The sequence below is a fragment of the Rhododendron vialii genome, chromosome 5a (genome assembly GCF_030253575.1).
Source record: "Rhododendron vialii isolate Sample 1 chromosome 5a, ASM3025357v1".
In the NCBI taxonomy this organism is placed as follows: Eukaryota; Viridiplantae; Streptophyta; class Magnoliopsida; order Ericales; family Ericaceae; genus Rhododendron; species Rhododendron vialii.
In genome coordinates, this window is record NC_080561.1 from 28,117,571 (window position 1) to 28,142,151 (window position 24,581).

Consider the following 24,581-nt stretch of genomic DNA (forward strand, 5'->3'; position numbering starts at 1 on the left):
TTTTGCTAAAATTCTGAAAAACGTTTTTTTATTTTTTTTGGGGTTAAGATAACCCAAAGAAAAAAATCTGAAACGTTTTTTCTTTTTCTTTTTTGACCAAAAATGATAACATGACAGTAAAAATAAAAAAATAAAAAATAAAAAAAAACAAAAAAAAAACGCTGCAAAATCTCGGTACCGGCCGGTATTCCCAAGATGACCAGTATCAGCCGGTATTTGGTCCGGAACGGTATTGGGAGGTTAAGATACCGGTTTCTCTCAAATTCGGTACGTACCGGCCGGTACGGTACGGAATTGATAACATTGCATTGACTCACTTTCCTACGCCTGCATTCTACTCGAAGTGCACCCTGAAAAGCAAATGTACTCCAATGAGCCTTTTGGGTAATTGTATCGACACAACCACATCTACAAGTACCCGAAAGTGAACAAAGATGTAACTCAATCACTGATTAGATTTTTGAAACCAGTGCACCATGCAAAGGGAGAATCGCCTTCAAACAAGCGAAGAAATATGTTTCACATGGAGTACTTGAAATGCAAGCTTTGGAATAGTTTTCATCATGCATGGACATGGACCAATCTGGCATGCAACACAACGATTTCTTTATTTAATTTCAAAAGGTGACAGGATTTGTACAAAAGAAAACATGATGATTGGTCTTATTGTAACAAGTCATAAAAAAGAACAAGGTGACGCAGGTATTTGGGTAATGAAGAACTTGTTTCTAGAGAATTACAGGGTATGGCAAAGTCAAATCTCCTTGGAAGGTTGAGTCCTATGTCAGGCTGTCAGCTGAAACAAGGATCATTCTGTTATGAAAACAGAGGCAGAACATGGTACAGCAAATAATCCCATGAAAGAAGGATGGCCATAATCTCAGATAACACTACAAACACAACAATTAACATAAAGGTTGCGTGGAATATAGATGCAAGACACAAGCCATACAAAAGTTTTGCATACATCTCCGAAATACAACAAAATAGAATCATACGCAAGACTCATACTTCATTGCAATAAACAAACATCACTGCATATATCCCTGGCCCCTGTGTAAATATTTTATCAATTAGAGCGATGGGAGTCAAAGGTTTTTTTACCAAATGGGACTATTATTTTCATCATTGCTATATACCATCCTTTACTCGTCAAAATAGTTTAACAGAACTCTAATTGTTTTCTGCAGAAACTGTTTACCAAAAAAACACATTTGTTTTTTTCGGGCATGAGGTTTACAAAATGCTACTGCAGTATTGCACACAATATGCTATCAAGAACGCAAGAGATATCATGGTCAAACGCATCAAAAAGCACAATATATTAGCAAGCAAACAATAAGATATTAAGAGTTCATGTGGCAAATTATCATCTAGATCAAGCAATATCATGGAATTTGTGAATTCTCAAAAGACGCTATGTGAGCTTTAAAAATTCTTTAGTAGATGACATTACTCCAGAAGCAAAAAATATTTCAGTTTCTTCACTTTCAATTTTAAGCCCTTAAACCAAAGCACAGAACACTTGTATCAACTAATTTGCCATTGGCTCTCTGCTAACGCTCTAGGAAAAAACTATTGGATATGTTTATTTGCCTTCGTGTGATTTTATATGTTAGAGAAACCTTCAGCAAGAAATCACCATCCGCATAGTAATCCTTCCCAAGAACCGACAGGACTAAATGTTTTGGCCATCAAAGAAGCTGAATTTAGGACACAAATACCTTTTAAGCTTTCATTTTAGGAATTTACCCAAAAATAATCAGCTGAGTATTTTAAAACCCCTCTGGCCCAGATTGATTGTGTGAACTCTGAAACAGATTTTACTCAGAAAGATATTCTACCATGAGAGCTGGAGATGACATAAACAAAAAACAAAAAAGATATCAAAAGTTATTTATCTTCAAGAAAGGGCAATATGCCTCTACAGTTCCGTCATGTATGAAACATACTAAACCATCTTCAAAAAGAGAATCAAAGAAAACTTAATCCTACACTAAAATCACGCGTATATGATAAAGTCCATGCAAAACTTACTGGTGCAAAATGAATGTGAGCCTAAAGCAATCAATAAGACATTAAGGATGCAAAAACATGTAATAACACCATCAAATAATCAACCAAATACACAAAAACGGCAAATAGAGACAAGGTAAGAGTCATAAGCTGAACAATCTAGCTCTAAAGAAGCAAATTACATGGAGGAAAATCTGGTCAGCAAACAACCAATCTCCTTGATATCGTCAGAGAGATGCGCTTCCATACAAGATACCTTGGTTAAAGCTTAATCAACTGGATAGGAGAGATCGCATAGAGCCTCCGTAATAACAGTTGTTATAGTCTTTAAAGAAGGTACCTCATAGAGCACATCATTGTCTGATTTGGCTAAAGGATGCATCATTCCAGAGAGAGGCAGAAAGATGGAGAGAGAAAATAAAAGCCACAGATCAAAACTGGTAGTCTCACCCTGTACTATGTCAAATTTGAGGACATTCCTAGGTTCACTGGACCGGCAACATCTCTACAAAAGTGACTTAACTGCTACCCAAACAAATAGAAAAATCATGCGCAAAAAAAATAAAATAAAACACCTTACGCTACAAAAATTGACAAAACCCAAAAAATCATGCACTTTGTATCAATTTAGGAACTTCTAGTGGTATACCAGATAGATAACCGTTCACTAGTTTCGATTGTCAACCCATTAATTAACTGCTCTAGGCTGCAATAGTGGAGCAAGGTGCTATTTGTGAAATCTGTTTAAAGTTCCAATTCAACATTGTTGGGGTCAAATCCATATATGGCTTGGACGCCTGGTTGCCTACCGTGTGTCTGGCCATGATTTCTAAAAGTTCATTTATGTTGGGTATGGGATCAATCACTCTCCAATATTCCATAAGCTAAGTCTATATGCAGGTGCACATTATTCTTTTACCATGAAATACAACAAGTGAATAAGCCTATATGTGGCTGTTTTGCTACACGTCCACCAAGGACCCGCTTTGCACATCTAAACTGTCTGATATAATGCTCTTACAATCCTCCAGCTTCCAAAGGAAATACTCTTTTTCGTATCTGATACAACATTTTAAGCAAATATATACAATGCAAGAACGATTCAGCTCTGACCTTGGCCAGTTCGGAATCTCAATCAGAGCTTCATAGTGCCCTTCATAGATTCATCCAAAAAATAAAAGAACTATGCAAATTGAAAGCCCTTGTACTGCTAGTTTTGTCCAAATATATATGACTCCAACAAATGCATATTACCAAGATTTCTACCATTCTGACTCTTTAAGTTTCAATATGGAATCTGCCAAGCATAAACCAACGCTTCCTTCTTCAAACCAACAAAGAAACAAGAATACCATTGGTCAAAGTGTCAAACAACTCAAAAAATATCCAAGACATTAAGGATGCAAAAACATGTAATAACACCATCAACTAATCAACCAAATACACAACAATGGCAAACAGAAGACAAGAGTCATAAGTTGAACAATACTAGCTCTAAAGAGGCAAATTACATGGAGGAAGTCTGGTCAGCAAACAACCAATCTCCTTGATATCGTCAGAGAGATGCGCTTCCATACAAGATACCTTGGTTAAAGCTTAATCAACTGCATAGGAGAGATCACATAGTGCCTCCATAATAACAGTTGTTATAGTCTTAAAAGAAGGTACCTCATAGAGCACATCATTGTCTGATTTGGCTAAAGGATGCATCATTCCAGAGAGAGGCAGAAAGATGGAGAGAGAAAATAAAAGCCACAGATCGAAACTGGTAGTCTGACCCTGTACTATGTCAAATTTGAGGACATTCCTAGGTCACTGGACCGGCAACATCTCTACAAAAGTGACTTAACTGATACCCAAACAAATAGAAAAATCATGCTCAAAAAAAAAAAAAAAAAAAACACCTTACACTACAAAACCCAACAAATCGTGCACTTTGTATCAATTTAGGAACTTCTAGTGGTATACCCGATAGATAACCTTTCACGAGTTTTGATTGTCAATCCCACTAATTAACTGCTCTAGGCTGCAATAGTGGAGCAAGGCGCTATTTGTGAAATCTGTAAGGTTCCAAGTCAACATTGTTGGGGTCAAATCCATATCCGGCTTGGACGCCTGGTTGCCTACCGTGTGTCTGGCCATTATTTTATAAGTTCATTTATGTTGCGTACGGGATCAATCACTCTCCCCAATATTCCATATGCAAAGTCTGTATACAGGTGCACATTATTCTTTTACTATGAAATACAACAAATGAATAAGCCTATATGTGGCTGTTTTCGCTACACGTCCACCAAGGGCCCACTTTTCACAGCTAAACTGTCTGATATAGTGCTCTTACAATCCTCCAGTTTTCAAAGGAAATACTCTTTTTCGTATCTGATACAACATTTTAAGCAAGTACTTATATTGGAAGCAAGAACAATTCAGCTCTGACCTTAGCCAGTTAAGAATCTCAATCACAGCCTCGTCGTGCACTTCATAGTTTTATCCAAAAAATAAAAGAACTATGCAAATTGAAAGCTCTTGTACTGACTCTTTTAAGTTTCAAAATATGAAATCTACCAAGCATAATCCAACTCTTCCTTCGTCAAACCAACAAACAGAAAAGAATACCATTGGTCATAGTGTCAAACAACTCTAACAAACCCAAAATCAGAAAAAAGATAAACAAAAAACTCAAATAAAATGAGCCAAAACCGGCTTAGTGCTAGTCTTTGCTATTTATTAGGTTAAATCGCAGATCCAACCATAACAAGGCCATCAACCCTTAATTATTTTCTTTTTCTTTTTACCCTTTTTTACCTATCTTCTATTTTCACATCAACCGAACAACACGTACCAGGAATAAAAATAAAATATGCATTCCATAGCTAGATGAGTCTCACCATATGATGGATGTCCTGGGGCAGTCTCGAGAAGAGAAGTGTAATCTGAAACAAACCAAAAAAATTGTATCAGAATAAAATGACATATCATACAGCTTAATAATACTCCAAATCCAATCAAAACCTTAACCCTAATCCTAAATCCTAACCCTGAATATACCACAACAGGCCATATATACTTGGATTTATTACCGCATCCACCATCGACGCTGGGTTTGCTTTTGTTTTCCTTCACCTTTCTGGGCAAACAAACAGAGGGAGCGTTTGATAGTTCAAAAATCCAATTTAAATAGTAGAACGGCTAGCATTTCATGAACTTTATAAACCCTAGAAGACTAGAGAGGAAAAATTAATTCTGTGCCCGCATCAGGCCTCTCACTCACCTGGGCCCAATTTAAGGCCTCTTTGGGCTAACTTCTAACCGATTTTTTCGTTGTTTTATTTTTAAGGTGTTCTAGATTTATTTTTTTATTATTCGTTAAACTTAATCTATTTTATTATACTTTCATGCACATGGACAAGTGTACTAGATTTGGAAATAAATTTTATGCTCACATCATTCAGCTCGATGAAAGATATGAGAATAATAAAATTGTAGCCCGAAATTTTTAAAAACTCACTAAAGATGATAAAAGTACATTAACGACAGATCCAAAAAAAAAGCTACCAAGAAACGGAAAAAAGTTAGACCGAAACAGCCTTAACTGTGTAAATCTCACATAGATATGTGGTAGAGGAGAAGAGCGTGCGGGCACTAAATAAGAGAATGTAGTCTCCAAAAATGTAGTACTCAAATGTGATCATCAAACCAGCCCAGATCCTTCCGTTTGCCGCCTGTAATCAAAATATTAGTAGTGAATAATCTCTCTTAGAGAAGAGGTCATTAAATTGATATTTCATTCTACTCCATTTGTTACATTTTAAATGTCCCGTACGAAAATTCGTGCATTTCAAACCCTCCAAAAAAAACAAATTTATTATTATTTTTACCAAATTAAAATACGCAATGTGTATTTTAATTTGGTGTTAAAAAAATAAAATATAGAAATATTTTTTTGGGGTTTAAAATGCACGAATTCCCATAAGGGATATTTAGACCGGGACAGAGGGAGTATATGAGAAGTGGAGTGAAAGTTCCAAAATCGACTATGAGTACCAATAATGTATAGATGGCATGTGGGGACACAAATAATATAAATCTTTTATTAATTTTAAAATAATTTTTTGTGTAGCCTAATAGAAAATCAGCTATGCGCAATTGGTTGATTCAATCTTTCAAGTTTTCTTCAAAATTTTTGACAAATTATACATGGTGACACATTTCAATTTTCAATACGTGAATATATAAATACTGTTATTGAGCACCAACAATCAAAAAATGGAGGGGAGTGCATGGTGACACATTTTCACATAGATTTGTGTTAGAGGAGAAGAGTGTGTGGGCACTTAATAATATTAGTGGTGAATAATCTCTCCTAGAGAAGAGAAGTCATTGAATTGATCTTTCATTTGCGCAAGTGGAGTGCATTTGGTGCCTACCTTGTACTCTCATGTACGTTTTCCGTAAGCACCCATTTCCTCTCCAAGTACCTGAGGAAAGAGTAGATTATGATTAACGAATAGAAAAAAAATTGCTCTTTCATTTTATATGGAAAAATGGGGTGGAAGTCCAAGATCAATTACAGATATCAATAAGGTACAGACGGCGTGTGGGGACACAAATAATCGAAACCTTTCATTAATTTTGAAATAATTTTTTGTGCAGCCTTATAGAGAATCAGCTCAATTAGATATGTGCAAGTGGTTGATCTAACTTTTCAAGTTTCATTCATAATTTTTGATAAATTATGCATTGTGCCACAATTCAGTTTTCAACATGTGAATGTATAAATAACATTATCAACCACCAATAGCCAATACATCCGTTGTCGTCCAGCGGTTAGGATATCTGGCTTTCACCCAGGAGACCCGGGTTCGATTCCCGGCAACGGAATTTTTTCCACTTTTGGCTGTTTTTCCTAGTTCCTCTCTCGGAAGTTATCCGCTTTTCGAAATTTTCCACAGTGATGATGATAGAAAAGCTTGTTTTTTGGTTTTATTTTAGGGGAATGATATTGCCACTCCTTTTTTTGTTCTCTAGTTTGGTGAATTTTATTTTACTTTGTTAGATAAGGAACTGAATCTCAAAGTTATTGAAAAATCCATTCCATTACTTGGCTTCACAAGTGATCTATTTTTTTTTTAATGGGAAAATGACGGCCATAGACGTGTTTTGATAATTAATACCCGTCAATGACATTTTCACCATTAACAAATGTTCTTAACTTGTCCTTGACGGATATTAATTATCAAAACACGTCCTGGGCCGTCATTTCCCCTTTTTTGAGTACATAAAGCGTGAAGCCCTTCAGTTTTGAAAAAAAATGAAAGCTGAATTTTACTACTTCCTCTATTTTCAAAAATTTTGAAAAACTATTTCAATTTTTAAGAATGAAATTAGGCAACCAAACATACTGTCAGTTCAAAATTTTGAAAATGAAAACAGAAAACAGGAAATAAAATGGCTACCAAACAAGACCATATATAAGTGAGAATGGCAGTGGCTGCATAATCTCATTCAAGCAAAAGAATGGCAGTGGATAGCTATTGTGAATATGTATGATCAGGTTGGAATGGAAGTCTCGATCATAGACAGAGAGAGAAGCATTAAATGGGTTTCATTCACAGTGGTAGAAAAGCCAATTAACAATTTTTGGTCTTCTAGAACACCAAGGGTGTTGAATTTAACTTAGCTGAAAATTAGCCTCTTTTTTTTTTTTTTTTGAAGTACACAGAAACAAATACTAATGATCAACTGGCATCAAATTTGGGCGCATAAACCTTTGAAAAAAATTTGGCATCTCCAATTTGAAGCCATGGGTTGGAGAACATACTTCAAATAGCAAATCATACAGTAAAAATGACTGTCTTAAAGGTCTATTGGAAAACAAAAAATAAAAAGAATCTACTACACGACAACATAAAATCTTACCTTTCAAAAGGCAAAAGATATCATAGTACACTTTTTTGTTGGCCAATTTATGAAGAATTTTGTTGGAAATATTTCTCATCGGAGATACATACAATGCGTTTCTCGTGAATGGAAGATCGAACAAACATTTCAGGCCGACTGTCTCTACGCAATACACGCCCATTAACCATAATACGAGAGAACACCACCAAAATGCTAGGTCTCTCCCCTTACAGCCAATTCTCTCAGTTATTTCCTGAAACAGATTTGATCACATTAGTTGGGTCAGTAACAGAGTAGATAAAACTAAGAAGCAACTAACTAAAGCAAAAAAAATAAGAACAGACAGCAATAGCCTTGAAGAATCTTTATCATTGCAATTTTAATGTCAACAAAGGGCTTGCTATAGTCAGCTGGATTTTAAATGAAAAGGGAACTTTTACTATATAGCTTAAGCTTTAGAAGAAGCCCAAAAAGTGAAGTGTGACCGGAATCAGAAATTGTTAGTTACGAATTAAGAATCAGAATAGGTCCTGTCTAGCGTACAAATCAATAGAAATTTGCTTCATATGATAGAATTCACTTATGAGAAAACAAAAGAGTTCCACGGGAATCAAAATCCACATATCTTAGGGTTGCAATCAACAACCCCCCATTATCAGCTCCTGGATTTTCTTCTAGCCAGCAAAAGGAATAACAGAACTAAATAACCTCTATTAGCGTTCTCTATTGTATTGAACTTCTCTGATTAGCAAAAGTAATATTTCTTCTTCTATGTTCTATCAATACCAATGTTCTAAAGATTGCTAGGCGCTAGTAAGGCGGAAAAGGGGCGCTTACCGCCTAGGCGGGGGACTAAGCACCTGACTAGTTAGCCGCCTAATCTAGGTGTTGGACCACCGCCTAACGCCTAGGCAGGGACTAATCGGCCAAGACGGCCAACTTTTAGAACACTGATCAATACTCCATGCTCTCATATGTAAATATTCTCCAAACATGACTTTGTAACCTGTTACAGTATTCCACATACAGAACCACATCTTTGAGAGAACACAGATACAAGTATGGACATCTACAAGAATGACCTGACATTTTTGGCTCCAAACTCTGGTCGGGCTCCTTTGTGACCTTTTTCTGAGGGCGGATCTTTTTCTTACCACGCGGAAGAATCTGAATCCCAAGAAATCCACAATAGCTCAGTGAAGTCTATACATACATAGGGAAAAAACAAGGACAATTTGAACAACATACATGATCAGCGATACCATATTGTATAGCCTCCTCGCCGTACAAACATAATCCATAGGCCATGTCCTCTTCAATAGTCTCTACTGACTACCAAAAACATTAGTTTATACAATTAAGAATTGAACGCTTATCTAGTTTGATCGTCAACAACCAAATACGAAATGCTACTAGTAATGCGTTGATACACACCTGTCCTGTGTGTTTAGCCATGAGTTCTGCAAAAATACGCTTCTGTGTTAAAACCTGCAAAAAGTAACTAAGTTGGCCTGAAGATCCCATAAAATGATAGCTTTTAAGCACATAGCGTAGGTGCAGAAGCACCAAGACGTGCAGTAATATTTCTAAGCAGTGGCATTTCAAAAGCTTTCTTTGAGTTGGAAGATTGATTTTCTTTTTTCCATCTTTCAGGTCTCACCAGAAGCTATAAATAGCGTGGGAAAGTGGAATCAGCAACGCCGATCAAAAAAAAAAAAAGTGGAATCAGTAACACCACTGCAGAACAAGGCCCAATGACCACCACAACAAAAAGAAACTACATTATGAAGCATTCTTCTACAAGCACTGCATCCACGGTGAGTGATTCAATCAGCAGCGAAAGAAGGCAACATGGAGGAGGCAAAAAGTTGGAACCCGACCAACATGCTAAACTTCCCTTCTCTACATTAAAAACTATCATGCAAGGAAAAACAATTATTCTTCCTGAAACCAAAAGCTTATATTGAATTTCTGCACTCCTTCCAAGAACGAAGTACAGCTCAACAGAGTACCTAAACCCTTATCAAGTACCTTGTGCAGAGCAAATAGCCAATGGAATGGATTTATGAACTCCCCATACATGGGTGCATAACACCTGGGATTCCGATATTCAGCCGAAGCTTTTGTTGTTTTGGTTTTCAAAACGAGACTAATGCTAACCTAAAAGCTACATTGCTACATATCGACGGTGGATTTCCTTAGTCGAGCCATGAAAAACTCAGACAAAGGGACATACATTGCCATTAAGCTGGAAACTGTCCGAAAACGAGCTGAGCCAAGCCAAGTTATAGCATGTTCAGACTTATCCGTTATACTTTCAGCGAGCTTGAACTTGAGCCCAAGGAAAATTTGATGAGCTAAGCTGGCCTAGTGTGGATACCCACTCGTTGCGGCAGAGGGCCCACACAGCTCTTTGTACATCACCAGTCCACCTTTGCGAACAAGCAATTCCCATTGCAGTATATCATCTTTCGAGAGATACCCATTGGCGGCGTATCTTATTGTTTTGGAATTGCCGTTTGGTTATCGGCAACTCAAAACCAATTGGCAATGAATGAAGAGACCGCCCAAGCTCATATACTAGTTTGGCAAAATTTTAAAAGAACCCCTGAACTTACACATCAATGTCTCATAAACACCTGAACTTTGTGATATTTCAAATAAACACCTGAACAAATCCGCGGTTATTAAATTGGGCACCCGGTGTCAATTTCCGTCCATTGCTAACGGAAATTGCACATGTGGCATATTTGGATGTTAAGATGGCAAATTGTATGCTGAAATGGTGAAATACACGTTGAGATGGCATTTTTTTTTTTGGAGAAAAACAAATGAAACATGACCAAAAAAAATTCAAATCCTTCTCTCTTTCTCATCTAGTTTCACCAAAACCAGTCCTTACTCAAATACCAATCTTGCCCAAATCTTGAAACCACCAGCGAGAACCACGCCCTTTACCCACCAGATGAGAGAATTTGCAGAACCACACCTTTTATCTACTTTATCTAAAAATTCTGCAAACCACGCTCACATTTTTAGATAAAGTTGAAAAAGGGTTTCAATAATTTTGCAGAACAAGTGGTGGGGATAAAGGGAGGAGAAGAAGAAGAAGAAGAAGAAGAAGAAGGAAAGAGAGAGAGAGAGAGAGAGAGAGAGAGAGAGAGAGAGAAGATAATTTTTAAGGTGTTGTAAGAATTCGGGTCATCACAATATGCATTGGTGCAATGAAAATATACAATCATTAACCTGTTGTTTTGGGTTTGAAAGCCATCATCAAAATTGTCTAGGAAAAATTCTTTTGACCATTTAAGCATTTAAAAACAATGAGCAAGGGCACGAGACTCGAACTCAAGACGTGCTTGTAGAAGCCTGACATTTGCCGCTGATCCATCATTGAAGTAATTAAGCAAGACTCAACAATTTAACAAAAGTATTCCAGATGGCAGCCCTAATTTGGCCCAAAACAATTGGAGGATGAGGCGCCGCCTTGCGGGCGTATATGCCCAAGGACTGGGCATGAGCCACTGACACATCCTCAACTATCACACGTTGAGCATGATGAAAATTTCCAGAAACGTTTTCCACAAGAGAATAATCCAGTTGAACAATCATCTGCTTAGGACCAACCTTGTGTATGTGGGCTGATAACTCTGAACTTAGAGCACCAGGACAACACCGATGGGAAACATGAAGTACGCTGCCCATGCGTGTTTGCGTATATAGTACGTTACTACTTTTCCCTAATGCCCCTTTTCTTTGACGTTTCGGGCTATAAATGTTTAATCTCTTCCAAGAAACGTCCCTCTTTCTATGCAACTTCAAACATGAATCGCCATTAGAAAAAGCCTGCATATGACACCCATCCTGACAACCTAAGGGCGGGCACCAATTATAAGGGTCACTCGTGCAACATGGAACTTCATATGTTGGATGCTCCAATCCTAGTTTCCAATCATAGCTTATCATACAATACATACCTTAGTACTTCCACCCCATGGAACTACATATGCAGAGGCACCATATTACCAAAAAAACAGAAAATGAACTGGCATTCACATTAAGTAAACATTAATCAGTCAGATGATATATGTTGGTTGCTCCTTGCTCGGTCAGCCAAAGCAGAACCGGCAGCTTCATTATATATTTACAAATATTTAGCATTAAAATGATAATGACGTGTAGGTCGGATAAACTCTTTTAAGCAAACAATAATCATAATCTCCCTATGAAGACCATGTGCTAAATACTAACATTAAACTTCCACCACAATTCACACTTGAAAGCCAGGAAGCAACATAACAAGATTGAGTATGACTAACCTCCTTTGTAATGAGATTAACATAACTGGGCTCCATTAATCCAAGTGGTGGGACCACAGGCTCTTCTAAAATGGCTGGAACAAAGCTCAAGTGAGAGCCCTCAGAAACTTTTAATTGAATCCAGATGCAAGAAAATACAGAATAGCTACAAAACTTACAGTACACCAAAGTAAACAAGCAAAGTTCATACCGGATGCATTCGGAAACATATACCGCTTGCCCTTGGTTCCTGCCGCAAGTAAGAGGCATGCCGGACCTACAGCTTCTCCAAGGCACATAGTACGTACCTGCATATTACCCAAAAAAATGAGGAAAGACAGCACGGAGACACCAAAATTATCGGGAAGATTCCAGCGATGAAGCAATAATTTATCTAGTGGAATTCAATTGATCATGAAACTCCTTGGATATCATGCAAAGTACATTTATGAACCCATGACATACTCGCATTTTATTTTCCCATAATATCATACAGTCAAATTCTTTGTTAGGTCACAGATCCTCAATGAAGCCATTTCCATAGTGGAATTTGCTCGATCATCCTTCGGAGATCAGGAAAAATTGGCTATCCCTAAATCTCATATCAAGCAGAGACAGCAACTGGACAAATTCAAGTCCGGATTCACATTTACTCAGTTTTATGGGGAACACAAAAGTGTCTTATAAAGCCGTTTAATCTGTTCTTTTCCTAGAGTGTCAAGCGAGTGAACTGCCCCATTGACCGAATTGCTAAGTGAAAGCCACTGAACCCAATCAATGCCTATCGGAAGTAGTGAATGAAAGGCTAATTGGTCTTGCCCCTATGTAGTTCAAGACCTTTTCCAAACATAAAAATGATCTAACTATGAGAAAATTGCATCCCAAAAAACATAAAAGCAATCGAAACTGGGCTAGTAGTAGGGGTGAAAATACAATCTTACCCCCAAAAAATTCGATTTGATTCGGTTTGTGCAAACTGCTCGGTTCAGTTCAGTTTATTTTTTGCGAAACCCCATATTTCGGTTTGGTTTTCATTCTTTTTATGGGCTCTGAACCATTTGAAATCAAACCAACCCAAATAGGCATAAGAGGCATAAATGAGCTTTAGATCTTGGTCTTCCACGCTTCAGATCACAACCATCCAAATTCCCTGTAACCCTATCTTGTTTCCCCAAAATCCTATAACCCTTCAGAAGTTCTCTCTCTCAACTTTTCTTCCACCAATTGAAAGAGATGGTGCTTGAAGATATCAGCTCCTCTCTCTCGTGTGCGCATACAAAGATCGGTCACCAGGAGGAGTGGAGAAGTCAAGGGAAGACCAAAGAAGCTTGAGAAGAACTCTAAAATTCTGCATTTTTCATATTCTGAGCTTCTATTTTTTAAATCTGAGGTTCTGCATTTTGTCTTTTTACAGTCTTATGTCCATGGCTTTAGGGCCTTGTTTGGGAGTTGGGTGCCGCATTTGTGAGCAAAATCTGCTGTTTTTTGCTGGAGTTAATGGTGCCCTTATGGAGTTAACCCAAAACCGAAATAAACCGACTGACACCGAAATAGCCGAACCAATTCAACCGAGCCTAGATCGGTCGGGATCGGTTTTGAACTTTGGAAAACCAAAACACTCAGTTCGGTTGTAAAAATGGTCAATAACTGAATCAACCAAGCCGTTCACACCCCTAGCAAGTAGGTTCAGGAGTCATCCATTGGAAATAGCCAAATAGGGTAAAAGATCACAAAAACTAAATTCTGGAAGAATCCCAACTAAAACGTATTCTTTTGTTGGCACGTAGGCATACCTGTTTGTAAATACAACTCTTGATAGACCTTTTTGAGAAAGCAAGCATTTTCAATTGTCTTTGATAGAGCTAGTCCCACATTGGTTAATTATAATTTATAACATCCAAAACTAGTATATGAGCCTGCCTCTTTACTCATTGTCAATTGGTTTTGAGTTGGATGCTTAAATATGACATCAGAGCTAGACTTTCGGATGCTTTTGGATAAGACTCTCTTGATTAATTGCCCCCGTTTTTTGTGCCTTACGTGCACCTTGTTTTGTTGTTCATTGTAATCCTTATGTCATGGATCCGTTGTTTACCTCTCCACGTGTGAGTCAAGGTCGCAAATGCGGGAGAGTGTTAGAGCTAGTCCCACATTGGTAAACTATAACTTCCAAAACTAGTATATAATCATGGCCTCTCCACTCATTGCCAATGGGCCTATTATAACGCAGTGGTACTATAGCAAAGCTCCAACCTATGTCTTTGCCCTGTTATACTAAGCAAACTTTGTGTCTAATTAACAGTCACAGTATGGGAAATGAGACACCTTACATTCGGACCACAATGACGACAACATTTCCAATAAATTCAAATACCGCATGTCTGTTAGTAATACAATTAGGTAAAGTGTTTAGGGTGTTTGATATATCCTAACACACATCTGTCATTGATATATATATATAGTCTGTTTCCCGTAAGGACCATCTCATTTTAATAAAATGCGGACCTCCCTTTCCCGATTGAATTTCGATGATCCGAGGCGCTCAATGTGTTCAGAACGTGATTTTAAGGGTACCGGCGAGAAATTAGCAAAAAAAATGACCGGAAAGGGCTTCATCCGAGCAGTTTTTGTTTGTTTTTTATCAAACGGTTCAAACAAAAACTGCTCGGATGAAGCCCTTCCCGGTCATTTTTTTTGCCGGTTTTTCGCGGGTACCCTTAAAATCACGTTCTGAACACATTGAGCGGCTCGGATCATCGAAATTCGATCGGAAAATGGGAGAAATGAGGAGGTCCGCATTTTAACTAAAATAAGGACTTCCTCATTTGAAGATGACTGGAGTTAGGTTCCGGTGAGGGATCCCTCATTTTATTAAAATACGGGACTCCCCTTCCCGATTGAATTTCGATGATCCGAGCCGCTCAAAGTGATCAGAACGTGATTTTAAGGGTCCCAGTGTGAAATCAGCCAAAAAAATGACCGGGAAGGGCTTCATCCGAGCAGTTTTCATTGAACAGTTCAAAAAAAACTGCTCGGATGACGCCCTTCCCGGTCATTTTTTTTGCTGATTTCTCGCGAGGACCCTTAAAATTACGTTCTGCACACATTGAACGGTTCGGATTTTCAAAATTTGATCGGGAAATGAAAGTTCCTCATTTTAACAAAATGAGGGATCCCTCACTTAAAAATTCCTCTATATATATATATCAGTCATCTTCAAATGAGGAGGTCCTTATTTTAGTTAAAATAACGACCTCTCCATTTCTCCCATTTTCCGTTTGAATTTCGATGATCCGAGCTGCTCAATGTGTTCAAAACGTGATTTTAAAAGTACTCGTGAGGAATCAACAAAAAAAATGACCGGGAAGGGCTTCATCCGAGCAGTTTTTATTTGCACCGTTCGATAAAAACAAACAAACACTGCTCAAATGAAGCCTTTTCGGTCATTTTTTTGTTGTTGATTTCTCACGGATACCCTTAAAATCACGTTCTGAACACATTGAACGGCTTGGATCATCGAAATTCTATCGGAAAAGGGAGGTCCTCATTTTATTAAGTTAAAGTGGTTCTTAGGAGAAGAAGACTCTATATATATATATATATATATATATATATATATAGAGTTAGGTTCCGGTAAGGGATCCCTCATTTTATTAAAATGCGGGACTCTCCTTCCCGATTGAATTTCGATGATCCGAGCCGCTCAAAGTGATCAAAACATGATTTTAAGGGTCCCCGTGAGAAATCAGCAAAAAAAATGACCGGGAAGGGCTTCATCCGAGCAGTTTTCATTGAACGGTTCAAAAAAAACTGCTCGGATGACGCCCTTCCCGGTCATTTTTTTTGCTGATTTCTCGCGGGGACCCTTAAAATTACATTCTGCACACATTGAACGGTTCGGATTTTCAAATTTTGATCGGGAAATGAAAGTCCCTCATTTTAACAAAATGAGGGATCCCTCACTTGAAAATTCTTATATATATATATATATATATAGATATATATATATATATATATATATATATATATATATATATATATATATATATATATATATACAGTTATTTTCAAATAAGGAGGTCCTTATTTTAGTTAAAATAAGGACCTCCCCATTTCTCCCATTTTCCGATTGAATTTCGATGATCCGAGCCGCTCAATGTGTTCAGAACGTGATTTTAAGGGTACCCGCGAGAAATCGGCAAAAAAAAATGACCGGGAAGGGCTTGATTTGAGCAGTTTTTATTTGAACCGTTTGATAAAAACATAACAAAAACTGCTTGGATGAAGCCCTTCCCGGTTTTTTTTTTGCTGATTTCTCGCGGGTACCCTTAAAATCACGTTCTGAATACATTGAGCGGCTCGGATCATCAAAATTTGATCGGGAAAGGGAGGTCCTTATTTTATTAAAATAAGGTGGTCCTTAGGAGAAGGGGACTCTATATATATATATATATATATATATATATATATATATATAATCTTCAAGTAAGGACTTTAAAATAAGGACCTTATATGCGGACCTCCCCATTTCTCACCTTTTCCGATCGGATTTCGATGATCCGAGCCGCTCAGTGTGTTCAGAACGTGATTTTAAGAATACCCGCGAAAAATCGGCAAAAAAAATGGCCTGGAAGGGCTTGATTTGAGCAGTTTTTATTTGAACCGTTCGATAAAAAACAAACAAAAACTGCTCGGATGAAGCCCTTCCCGGTCTTTTTTTTTGCTGATTCCTAGCGGGTACCCTTAAAATCACGATCTGAACACATTGAGCGGCTCGGATCATTGAAATTCGATCGGAAAGGGAGGTCTGCATTTTATTAAAATGAGGTGGGGTCCTTAGGAGAAGTGGACTCTCTCTCTCTATATATATATCACTTAAGTACAAAATAACAAAAGGCTCAAATACCCTCATTCACTAATACTTAAACTATATAACTACTAACAACTACTATAGCAGGGTCATACCTCACATCTTAACTGCATCACAGCATCATATATTGCAAAGCCCTCAGTCTCCATCCCAACCTGAATAATAGTTAAGTGGGCCCATCAAAATAAAACAGCCATAAGAACCAACAAAATGAATACTTAAATATAGTATGCCGAGCTGAACGTCCTTGTGTCCGCACAAAGTTACTCTGTACGACAATACAAATCAATCAAATGAGCAATTGTTCAGATACACAGAACTGAACATTCTGTTCTGTTCGGCTCTGCAATTCTGAACAGCTGGTTTTGTCGAAACTGTTTTCTTTCATTTTCTAGCTATAGTGGATTTGTTGCTTGACCGTTGACAGTGGCCGAGATAATGGCAACATAGAGATTTTTCCCAGCAAGAGTCCATATCGTTTGTTTCTTCCTGGAATTGTTCAAGCTAGGGTTCTTAATGGGGTTTTAAGTTGGGGTTTAGAGAGAGATATTACAAGAAACGGCTGCAAAGAGTTTTTAACTTGGTTTAGGATATTCAAGGATAATGGTAGGACCTTTTAGGGTATAGAAAGAATACTTTTAATATTTACCTAATGGGTGTACTAAGAATTTGGGGTTAAAGAGAAGTATTTCAGGTTCAAATAGAATTACCCTTAAAGAAAAGACATCCCCTTAAAGTAAACAGCATTACATAGAATAGGAACCCTTCATGCTACATATGTTATGGATATTTCACGTTCTTTTATTTGGTAGCTAGGTCTACTGAATATCTCCAAGTACTATGACATGAAGAAAGTTTTCTGAAAATTGAAAAGACAGCGAATCAATTAATACAAATTTCAGCTTAAATTTAGATAAGGAAGCATTAAATTATATTCCTCTAGATGATTAGCGAGTTCAGGTGATGGGGAAAATAAAACTAACATTATCTAGATTCTAGATAAATGATTCTCCTTAAATTGAGAATGTGAGAAGTTATGCTGGACCTTATTGTCTATTTATTCATCCACAAAAGTGAGAATTTTTGGAGAGAGTATTTTAAAGGCTACAGCTTAATGTTGATGCACAAGTATGTTTTTAAATTAACAAGAGAATTACATGATCTCATCCCTTCACAGGTCAATACTGGGATTACAAGCATATTGTAAACTATTCTCAAGAACATTCTAGGGTGTAAAATGACATTATTGAGAATAAAGGCATAAGGAAGCAAGATCAGTAAAAATAATCAACAGGAGACTCACAGTTTCACCATCCTCATTCTCTGATCCAGTAGAGTCTATATAAAAACTTATCGGCTTATCAGGATTCTTTGATTCCAAGTACATTAATTGTGCAAGCACAAGCTCTGTTACGTCTGTCTCAAACTGGAAAGAAATGTTTTCCTTGTTCAGTGAAAAAGACAGCATAATTAATTACAAGGAAATAGGAAACACTATTCTCCATAGTGCTACCGCTTCTTTCTTTTTGTAATTGAATCGATTACAAATGATGAATAAAGGAAATACCCCCTGTACAAAAAAAGCAAAGGCTACAACACAAAAGGCCCCATACACAATCATGGCTAGGGCTGCAAATGAATAGAGCCGTTTGTGAACTGTTCGAGACTTGACTCGGTAAAGGCTCGTTCAAATTTGATTCGGGTACTAAAAGAATTGACCTCAATTTTAGACTCGTGTAATAAATGAGCAAACCTGAACCTGACAGTATTTGGCTCGCTTAGGCTCGAAACCCGGGGGGGTGTGTGTGTGTGTATAATTTCACAGATAGGTATAAACTTTTACTCGTACATAATGAAGATTTAATAACATGTACATGCATAAACTTTTAAAAGTACTACAAACTTACATTTCAAAGTCTTTTTGGCTTTGTTCGTTTGCCATTTTAGTTTTGTTTTAGTTTTGTTTTCCAATCATTATCCTACTTTTTTCTCCAATTATTACCCTATTTTTCCAATTATTACTTTCACATCTCTCTCTATCTCTCTCCAATCTTTACCCCTATCTTCAATCATTACTCTATTTCTCTCTCCACCCACTACCAAAACTAAACTAAACTAAACTCTCAACCAAACACAACCTTTGTAGTTTTATGTATGTATGAACTTATTTATGTACAAGATAAATTTTTTATTAGCAGTTCTAGACCTGTACGAGAGCACAAATATTTAATATTTGTGACTTATTAAGGCTCGTGAATAAGTTCGAGTTAGATGAAAACCTAGGAGAGGTGGGCTCGAGCTTGGTTTGAGTTCACTTAAAAAGTTAACAAATGAACCTGAACATTCTAAAGCTCGGCTTGATTTGGCTAGTTTGTAGCCCTAGTCATGGCCCACAAAGATTTTTAAAAAAAAAGCCCTACAAAGTCTAAGAATTGTTCGAGGAAAGGATCCCTCTCTAGGAATAAGCGACGTCTAGGATAATTACTCCAAGTCGATACAAAGGACTTCCAATGCCATCAAAGTGACATTGATCTCTTTCACGCCATGTAAGCAAATCAAAACTCACAGGACGATTTCCAAAATCTTCCTCTGCCTTCAACCAAAGCTAGCCCCTTTGAAACAATGAAGAAGTCACTTGGGCGGAAACACGCTTTTTATCCCTAACCAGGAAAATAACGAAGGTCAAAAGATCCCAAGCCACTGAGCAACAAAAAAGAAGGTTAGCCCCCGATTCGCCATCTGTTTTACACATACAATACCAATTAACGATAATCTTCTTTTTTGTATGAAGTTTTAAACAGTGAAGACCTTTCTTGAATCGCAAGCCAAGCAAAACAATCTTGGGGCATGCAAGTGTCCCACAAATGGCATTCCAAAGGTGAGGAGGAGACTGCCCATTGCAAAGAGCTTGATAATAGCCTAATAGGACTTTACACCATATGCCCTCAAAGAGCCAGCCACCATTTGGCAGGCCATAGAGCCTTTCCAAAAGCACCACCATGTCATATATTCCCAAAATTGCATCTCTTGGCCAAGTCAAGTTCCACACCGTGCAATTCTTGCTTATGTAAGCATATAGTCACTAAGGCAACTCAGTCCACCCATTTAGCAGGAAATCTTCTTAGAAGTAGCCCACACTAAGTTGGAGACAATCAAAACGAACTGGAGCCCACGTTGGATTTTCTATGTGTTAAAAATATACATAAAGCAAGACAATCAAAAGAACATATATTAGAGTACCTGAGAGGCCAGTTTGGAGTCTTCCTCTTAAAGGTATTGGGTTATAGTGAGTCATACGTAAATGTTCAAAAGGAAATACCACTATTATTTCAATAATCTCCGTCCATCAACACTGCATGGATCTCTGCTGCTCACAAAAATAGTTAACCTAACTTATGGAGTTCAGATCAGTACTGGGCCTACTGGCAATCTCCTGCCATGCATCAGATCGAGATTCGAGTCATATTCCAGGCAGATGAATCCAAACTTTATTTGCCCATTTAACATTTCTTAGAGTCTGCAGTTACAAAACTTTCAACTGCATTTAGTATGTTCGTGTCATCCATTCTAAACAGAGACGCGACATAACTACAACTTGGAACCCAAAGTTCCATTCCGTATACGAATATAGAAGGCTAGGAAAATAATATACAAGTCCACTGTGATAAGCGTATGGTGTTCACTGTTCATATCGTTTGGCTAGTGATATCCCCATTACCAGGCATTCCCATAGGTAGCAGCAATCCAATTAACTTGGATTCTCTTCTTGTCTATTTAAAATTCCTCTAGTACAGTAAAACCTCCTCCAAGATAACACATCTCACTTATGTTTCCAATAACACCTGTCATGTACTCCTGGCTGTCATCCCAATAAAGGAAAAGTAAAGTTGGTATGATGTTTAGACTCCAGGTTCCACCTAAGAAACCCTTAACCATCATTTCATTTTAGCTTTTCCTGTTATGGTACTTGTACTCCAAGAAGGTGGCAAACCAAACAACAGTAGACACTAAGACAAATATTAGATAAAAGCACCTACCGGCAAGCAAATGTGGACTATTCTATCTCTGAGAAAAAATGAAAGATCATCTGGTGCTTCCTGTGTATTCACCTGATGCAAGTTCAGAGACAGAAGGAAGAAAATGTCAATCATCGGATAAGCACCCAATATGAACAACCCTCCTCTGCAGCATGATTCAATAGAATACATAAAATCAAGAGGAGAAACCAAGTTTATTTTTATTTCTTCCCAAAATACTAACTGCCCTATTAGAACTGATTCACTTGCACGTTTTTAGCTGTAAAAAATACCACTAATAAAGGATCTACAGAACTTACTTTCTTATGAAAATTAAGATACTCCTTCAAAATACAAAATTACCCACTCTAACTCAAAACAAACAAAGCAAATATGAACTAACAAACTTTCAAATTCACTTATTTCATTTGTAAAATAAACAATGGAACAAATTGAGAAATGTAGCGCAATCTGACTAACCAAATGGACAATCAAGAACAAAGCAATACCAAAGACAAACTAAACAAAACCTACAAACAACAGATAATAACTTATACCGGAAAGTGGAAACAAAGATCATGCAAGCTTGTAGCAAGAGGCATAAAAAAAAATGGAGCAGATGACACAACCAAGACCAGTTTAATAAGACTTCAAAAAAAGAGAGGGAATTTGAACAGTAGAACTCATGCTAATCACCACCTAGGTTAAGTTCAGAATAACACCAAAACATTTAACTTTCCGATATACTTTTTACTTATCCCATAGTACTTTTCCAAACACATACACACTTTGTACACACATTTCACTACAACACCTACGCATTTATCAAGGTTATCCATGACCCCCTATAGGTAGGTAGTAGGTTAGCATATCCTACAATTTGCAATGGAATGGACCTCTAGTACTCAACTGGAATGGTGAGGCACTGAGGATCATAATCAGAGAGAGAGAGAGAGAGAGAGAGAGAGAGAGAGAGAGAGAGAGAGAGAGAGAGAAGGGATTATCATTGGGGGAAGAAAGGAGTGCAGAGAATGTACTAAACTACCAAGCCTATAGATACATGGATGAATAACAGCACCAGGTAGAGCAGCAACAAACGTAAGAATAAAAATCTATTCAAATACAGAAAGGGAGAAAACCAATTGTTGCCTCTTCTAAAACTTGGCTCCATTTTTCTTTTTCCAAACTTATTAGTTCAGATGAAAATTAATTTCTACAATTTAATTAGCCTTTGCAACCTAGAAATGGCACATTACTAGATTTGCATTCAATAACTGTTTGAGTGCTAGATGATACCTGCCTTCAATTGTCATTCCAAATACAAGCCCCACACCTTATTAACTTTAACCATCACAAAGACATCCAAAAATGGCCTCAACCCATTGTATTCAGAGTAGAGTATTAAGTAGGTTTCTTGTCCGCTAAGGCGCAGAAGTTTGGTTGGCTACCTTCAATAGAGAGAAAGACGAGCATGGTGCTTGCCAATTGCCGAAGGTACTATTAATCTCTCTATGTATAGTTTTGGTGCCAATTTCGTACAACATTTGTTATTTTCAGTGACATGTAGAGTGAAACTAGAGATACTAACTATAGTTAGAGATTAAACATAAACCTTCTTATGTAGTGTGTGTAAAAAGGCAGTTAGAGGCCATAATGCCATTTTGGCGGGAAAAGTTGAGGGTTGAGTGTTCTGGCTGATCCAGTTGAAACTTGAGTTGGTGACATTCTGATCCTCTTGAGCATCTTCTAAGGAGGCATTCCATGTTTTGAATGCCTCGACAAATTTGATTGATCGACTGGACCAACTTACAGGTTTTACTACTGAAAACCTTAAACCTGGGGATACCAATAGTCCTACAATTAGACAACTTAAAATTTGAGGATAGAAGATACTGTGCTTCTTGAGATGCTTGATAAGAAATCAAAAACCCTAACCAAGTAGGGAAAATAGGGGCTCGGGGTTTAAGACTGCTGAAGGCCCGGTGGGAGTCCTTGGAAAGATCAATTGATCAAAGATGGTGATGGATAGGAATGTGCAAAACTTGAGTTCTTCTCCCCTATGGTTATGGAAACCAGGTTTGGGTCCCTCCCCCATAGTTGAGGCTATTGCAGGTGAGAAGTGATAAGTGGCATAACTGCCTTGTGGGTTATTTCACTGACTAGAAACTTCCTTTTACTGTTGTAAAAAACATAGCTGGTAAGATCTGGGGCAAGTTCAGTTTGTAGGACATCATGGCAAAAACGATCAAGGGATTCTTTTTCCTTTTTCAACATGATGGAGGGTTAAACAGTCTTCTTGAAGTGGGGCATTGGTATTTTGTGGTAAACTGTTGATGCTCAAGAGGTGAAATCCCCATATGAAGTTTAAAAAGAGCAGGTTTTAAAGATTCACTGCGGATGCATTTCATGAAAAGTAAAATACATATCATATCGTATGCGTATCATAAGATTTATTGGAGCTACATATCGATTTTACTTCTAAATGAAAAGAATAGTAGGATACGCGACATTGGTTTCTAGTTGTTTTAGCATCATTGGTTTCTTGAGAGCTCGCTCCTGTTTGGTTGTTCGGATTTTCAGGGCTATCCCGTCCTATCCTTTTTGGTGGTTTCCTAATAAAGCTAAAACTTCTTCTTCCCTGTAATAAAGAGAGTACCACAGGCCAATTTGCTAGCACCTTAGACTTATCCTAATAAAGTTACTAAACTTTTTTTGCCCGGTAATGAAGAGTGTCAGCCAGTTTGCGTGCACCTTGAACTTATCCTTACAAGCTGAGTTGAATGACTGTGAGAGGGAACAAACCCCCTAAGGCCAACCCCTTAATGATGAAGTTAACTTGCCAAAGATAAATAAATTCTTCTAGAAGAATTTAAATCTAATTATGCACACCGGACTTCTAGTTACAAATCTATGTATACTATACTATAAGCAAATGTTCATTACTAGTGTTGTGCCCGCTCAATTCATGAGAACGAAAACAACCAATGTAACCATTCTTTCTATTGTGTTGCGCATCCAACGGGCACAAAGCTAGTAAAAGCATAAACACGAGTGCGTATCAAGACGTATGCACTATATATTTATGTATGTATGTATGTATGCATACAGCACAAAGATTAAAGAAGTGAAGGCAGGGTGGAGAGAGAGAGAGTAGTACAAACGCAGGGCCAGAAACCCAGTCCACATACACCCGCGTAACCCACGGGGAAGTCCTGGCGGCCGGAGCGAGGCTTGGCAGGAAAGAGCCCTTAATGTTGCTGAAACTAGGGTTCACCGGAAGCACTGGAAATCGAGCAGCTCTTCTGCTGTTCGTGCAGCATAGGGTCTGAGTAGAACGACCTCGCAGGGATTGGGATGAGGAAAAAGAAAAAGGGGGAGGGATTGAAGAAGAAGAAGTTATCGGTGATGGCAAAAGGGTCGCCATCTTAGCCGTTGGGTGACTCCAGTTGGTGTCGCCGTGTGTGTGTGAGAGAGAGAGTG

At 37.7% G+C, this 24,581-nt stretch overlaps 1 protein-coding gene, 1 long non-coding RNA gene and 3 other non-coding genes across 7 annotated transcripts; 2 read left to right on the forward strand and 3 right to left on the reverse strand.

Annotated features, from left to right (window-relative positions):
• Nucleotides 1–2,209: 2,209 nt before the first annotated feature.
• Nucleotides 2,210–2,406, reverse strand: LOC131328189 (small nucleolar RNA snoR127). The gene has a single exon (XR_009200462.1). It is a non-coding gene; the product is annotated as a small nucleolar RNA snoR127 (small nucleolar RNA).
• Nucleotides 2,407–2,652: 246 nt separating this feature from the next.
• LOC131327278 (uncharacterized) lies at nucleotides 2,653–5,194 on the forward strand. The gene is made up of 2 exons (XR_009200255.1): nucleotides 2,653–2,765; nucleotides 4,084–5,194. It is a non-coding gene; the product is annotated as an uncharacterized LOC131327278 (long non-coding RNA).
• Nucleotides 3,538–3,734, reverse strand: LOC131328188 (small nucleolar RNA snoR127). Its single transcript, XR_009200461.1, has one exon. It is a non-coding gene; the product is annotated as a small nucleolar RNA snoR127 (small nucleolar RNA).
• A 1,631-nt stretch (nucleotides 5,195–6,825) lies between the features above and the next one.
• Nucleotides 6,826–6,897, forward strand: TRNAE-UUC (transfer RNA glutamic acid (anticodon UUC)). The gene has a single exon. It is a non-coding gene; the product is annotated as a tRNA-Glu (tRNA).
• An 888-nt stretch (nucleotides 6,898–7,785) lies between these two features.
• On the reverse strand, nucleotides 7,786–24,581 carry LOC131325829 (uncharacterized). Of its 3 annotated transcripts, none has more exons than XM_058358300.1 (10): nucleotides 24,259–24,581; nucleotides 21,123–21,194; nucleotides 18,389–18,511; nucleotides 17,181–17,240; nucleotides 12,427–12,523; nucleotides 12,237–12,310; nucleotides 9,352–9,405; nucleotides 9,166–9,249; nucleotides 9,000–9,084; nucleotides 7,786–8,170 (listed from the first exon to the last, which is right to left on the reverse strand). In XM_058358300.1, exons 1-10 carry the CDS (start codon nucleotides 24,523–24,525, stop codon nucleotides 8,160–8,162), a joined length of 927 nt encoding a protein of 308 aa, XP_058214283.1. In that variant the 5' UTR covers nucleotides 24,526–24,581; the 3' UTR covers nucleotides 7,786–8,159. The 3 variants fall into 3 exon arrangements, with proteins under 3 accessions (XP_058214283.1, XP_058214284.1, XP_058214282.1); XM_058358301.1 differs by having other exon boundaries at nucleotides 8,991–9,084; XM_058358299.1 differs by having other exon boundaries at nucleotides 7,786–9,084.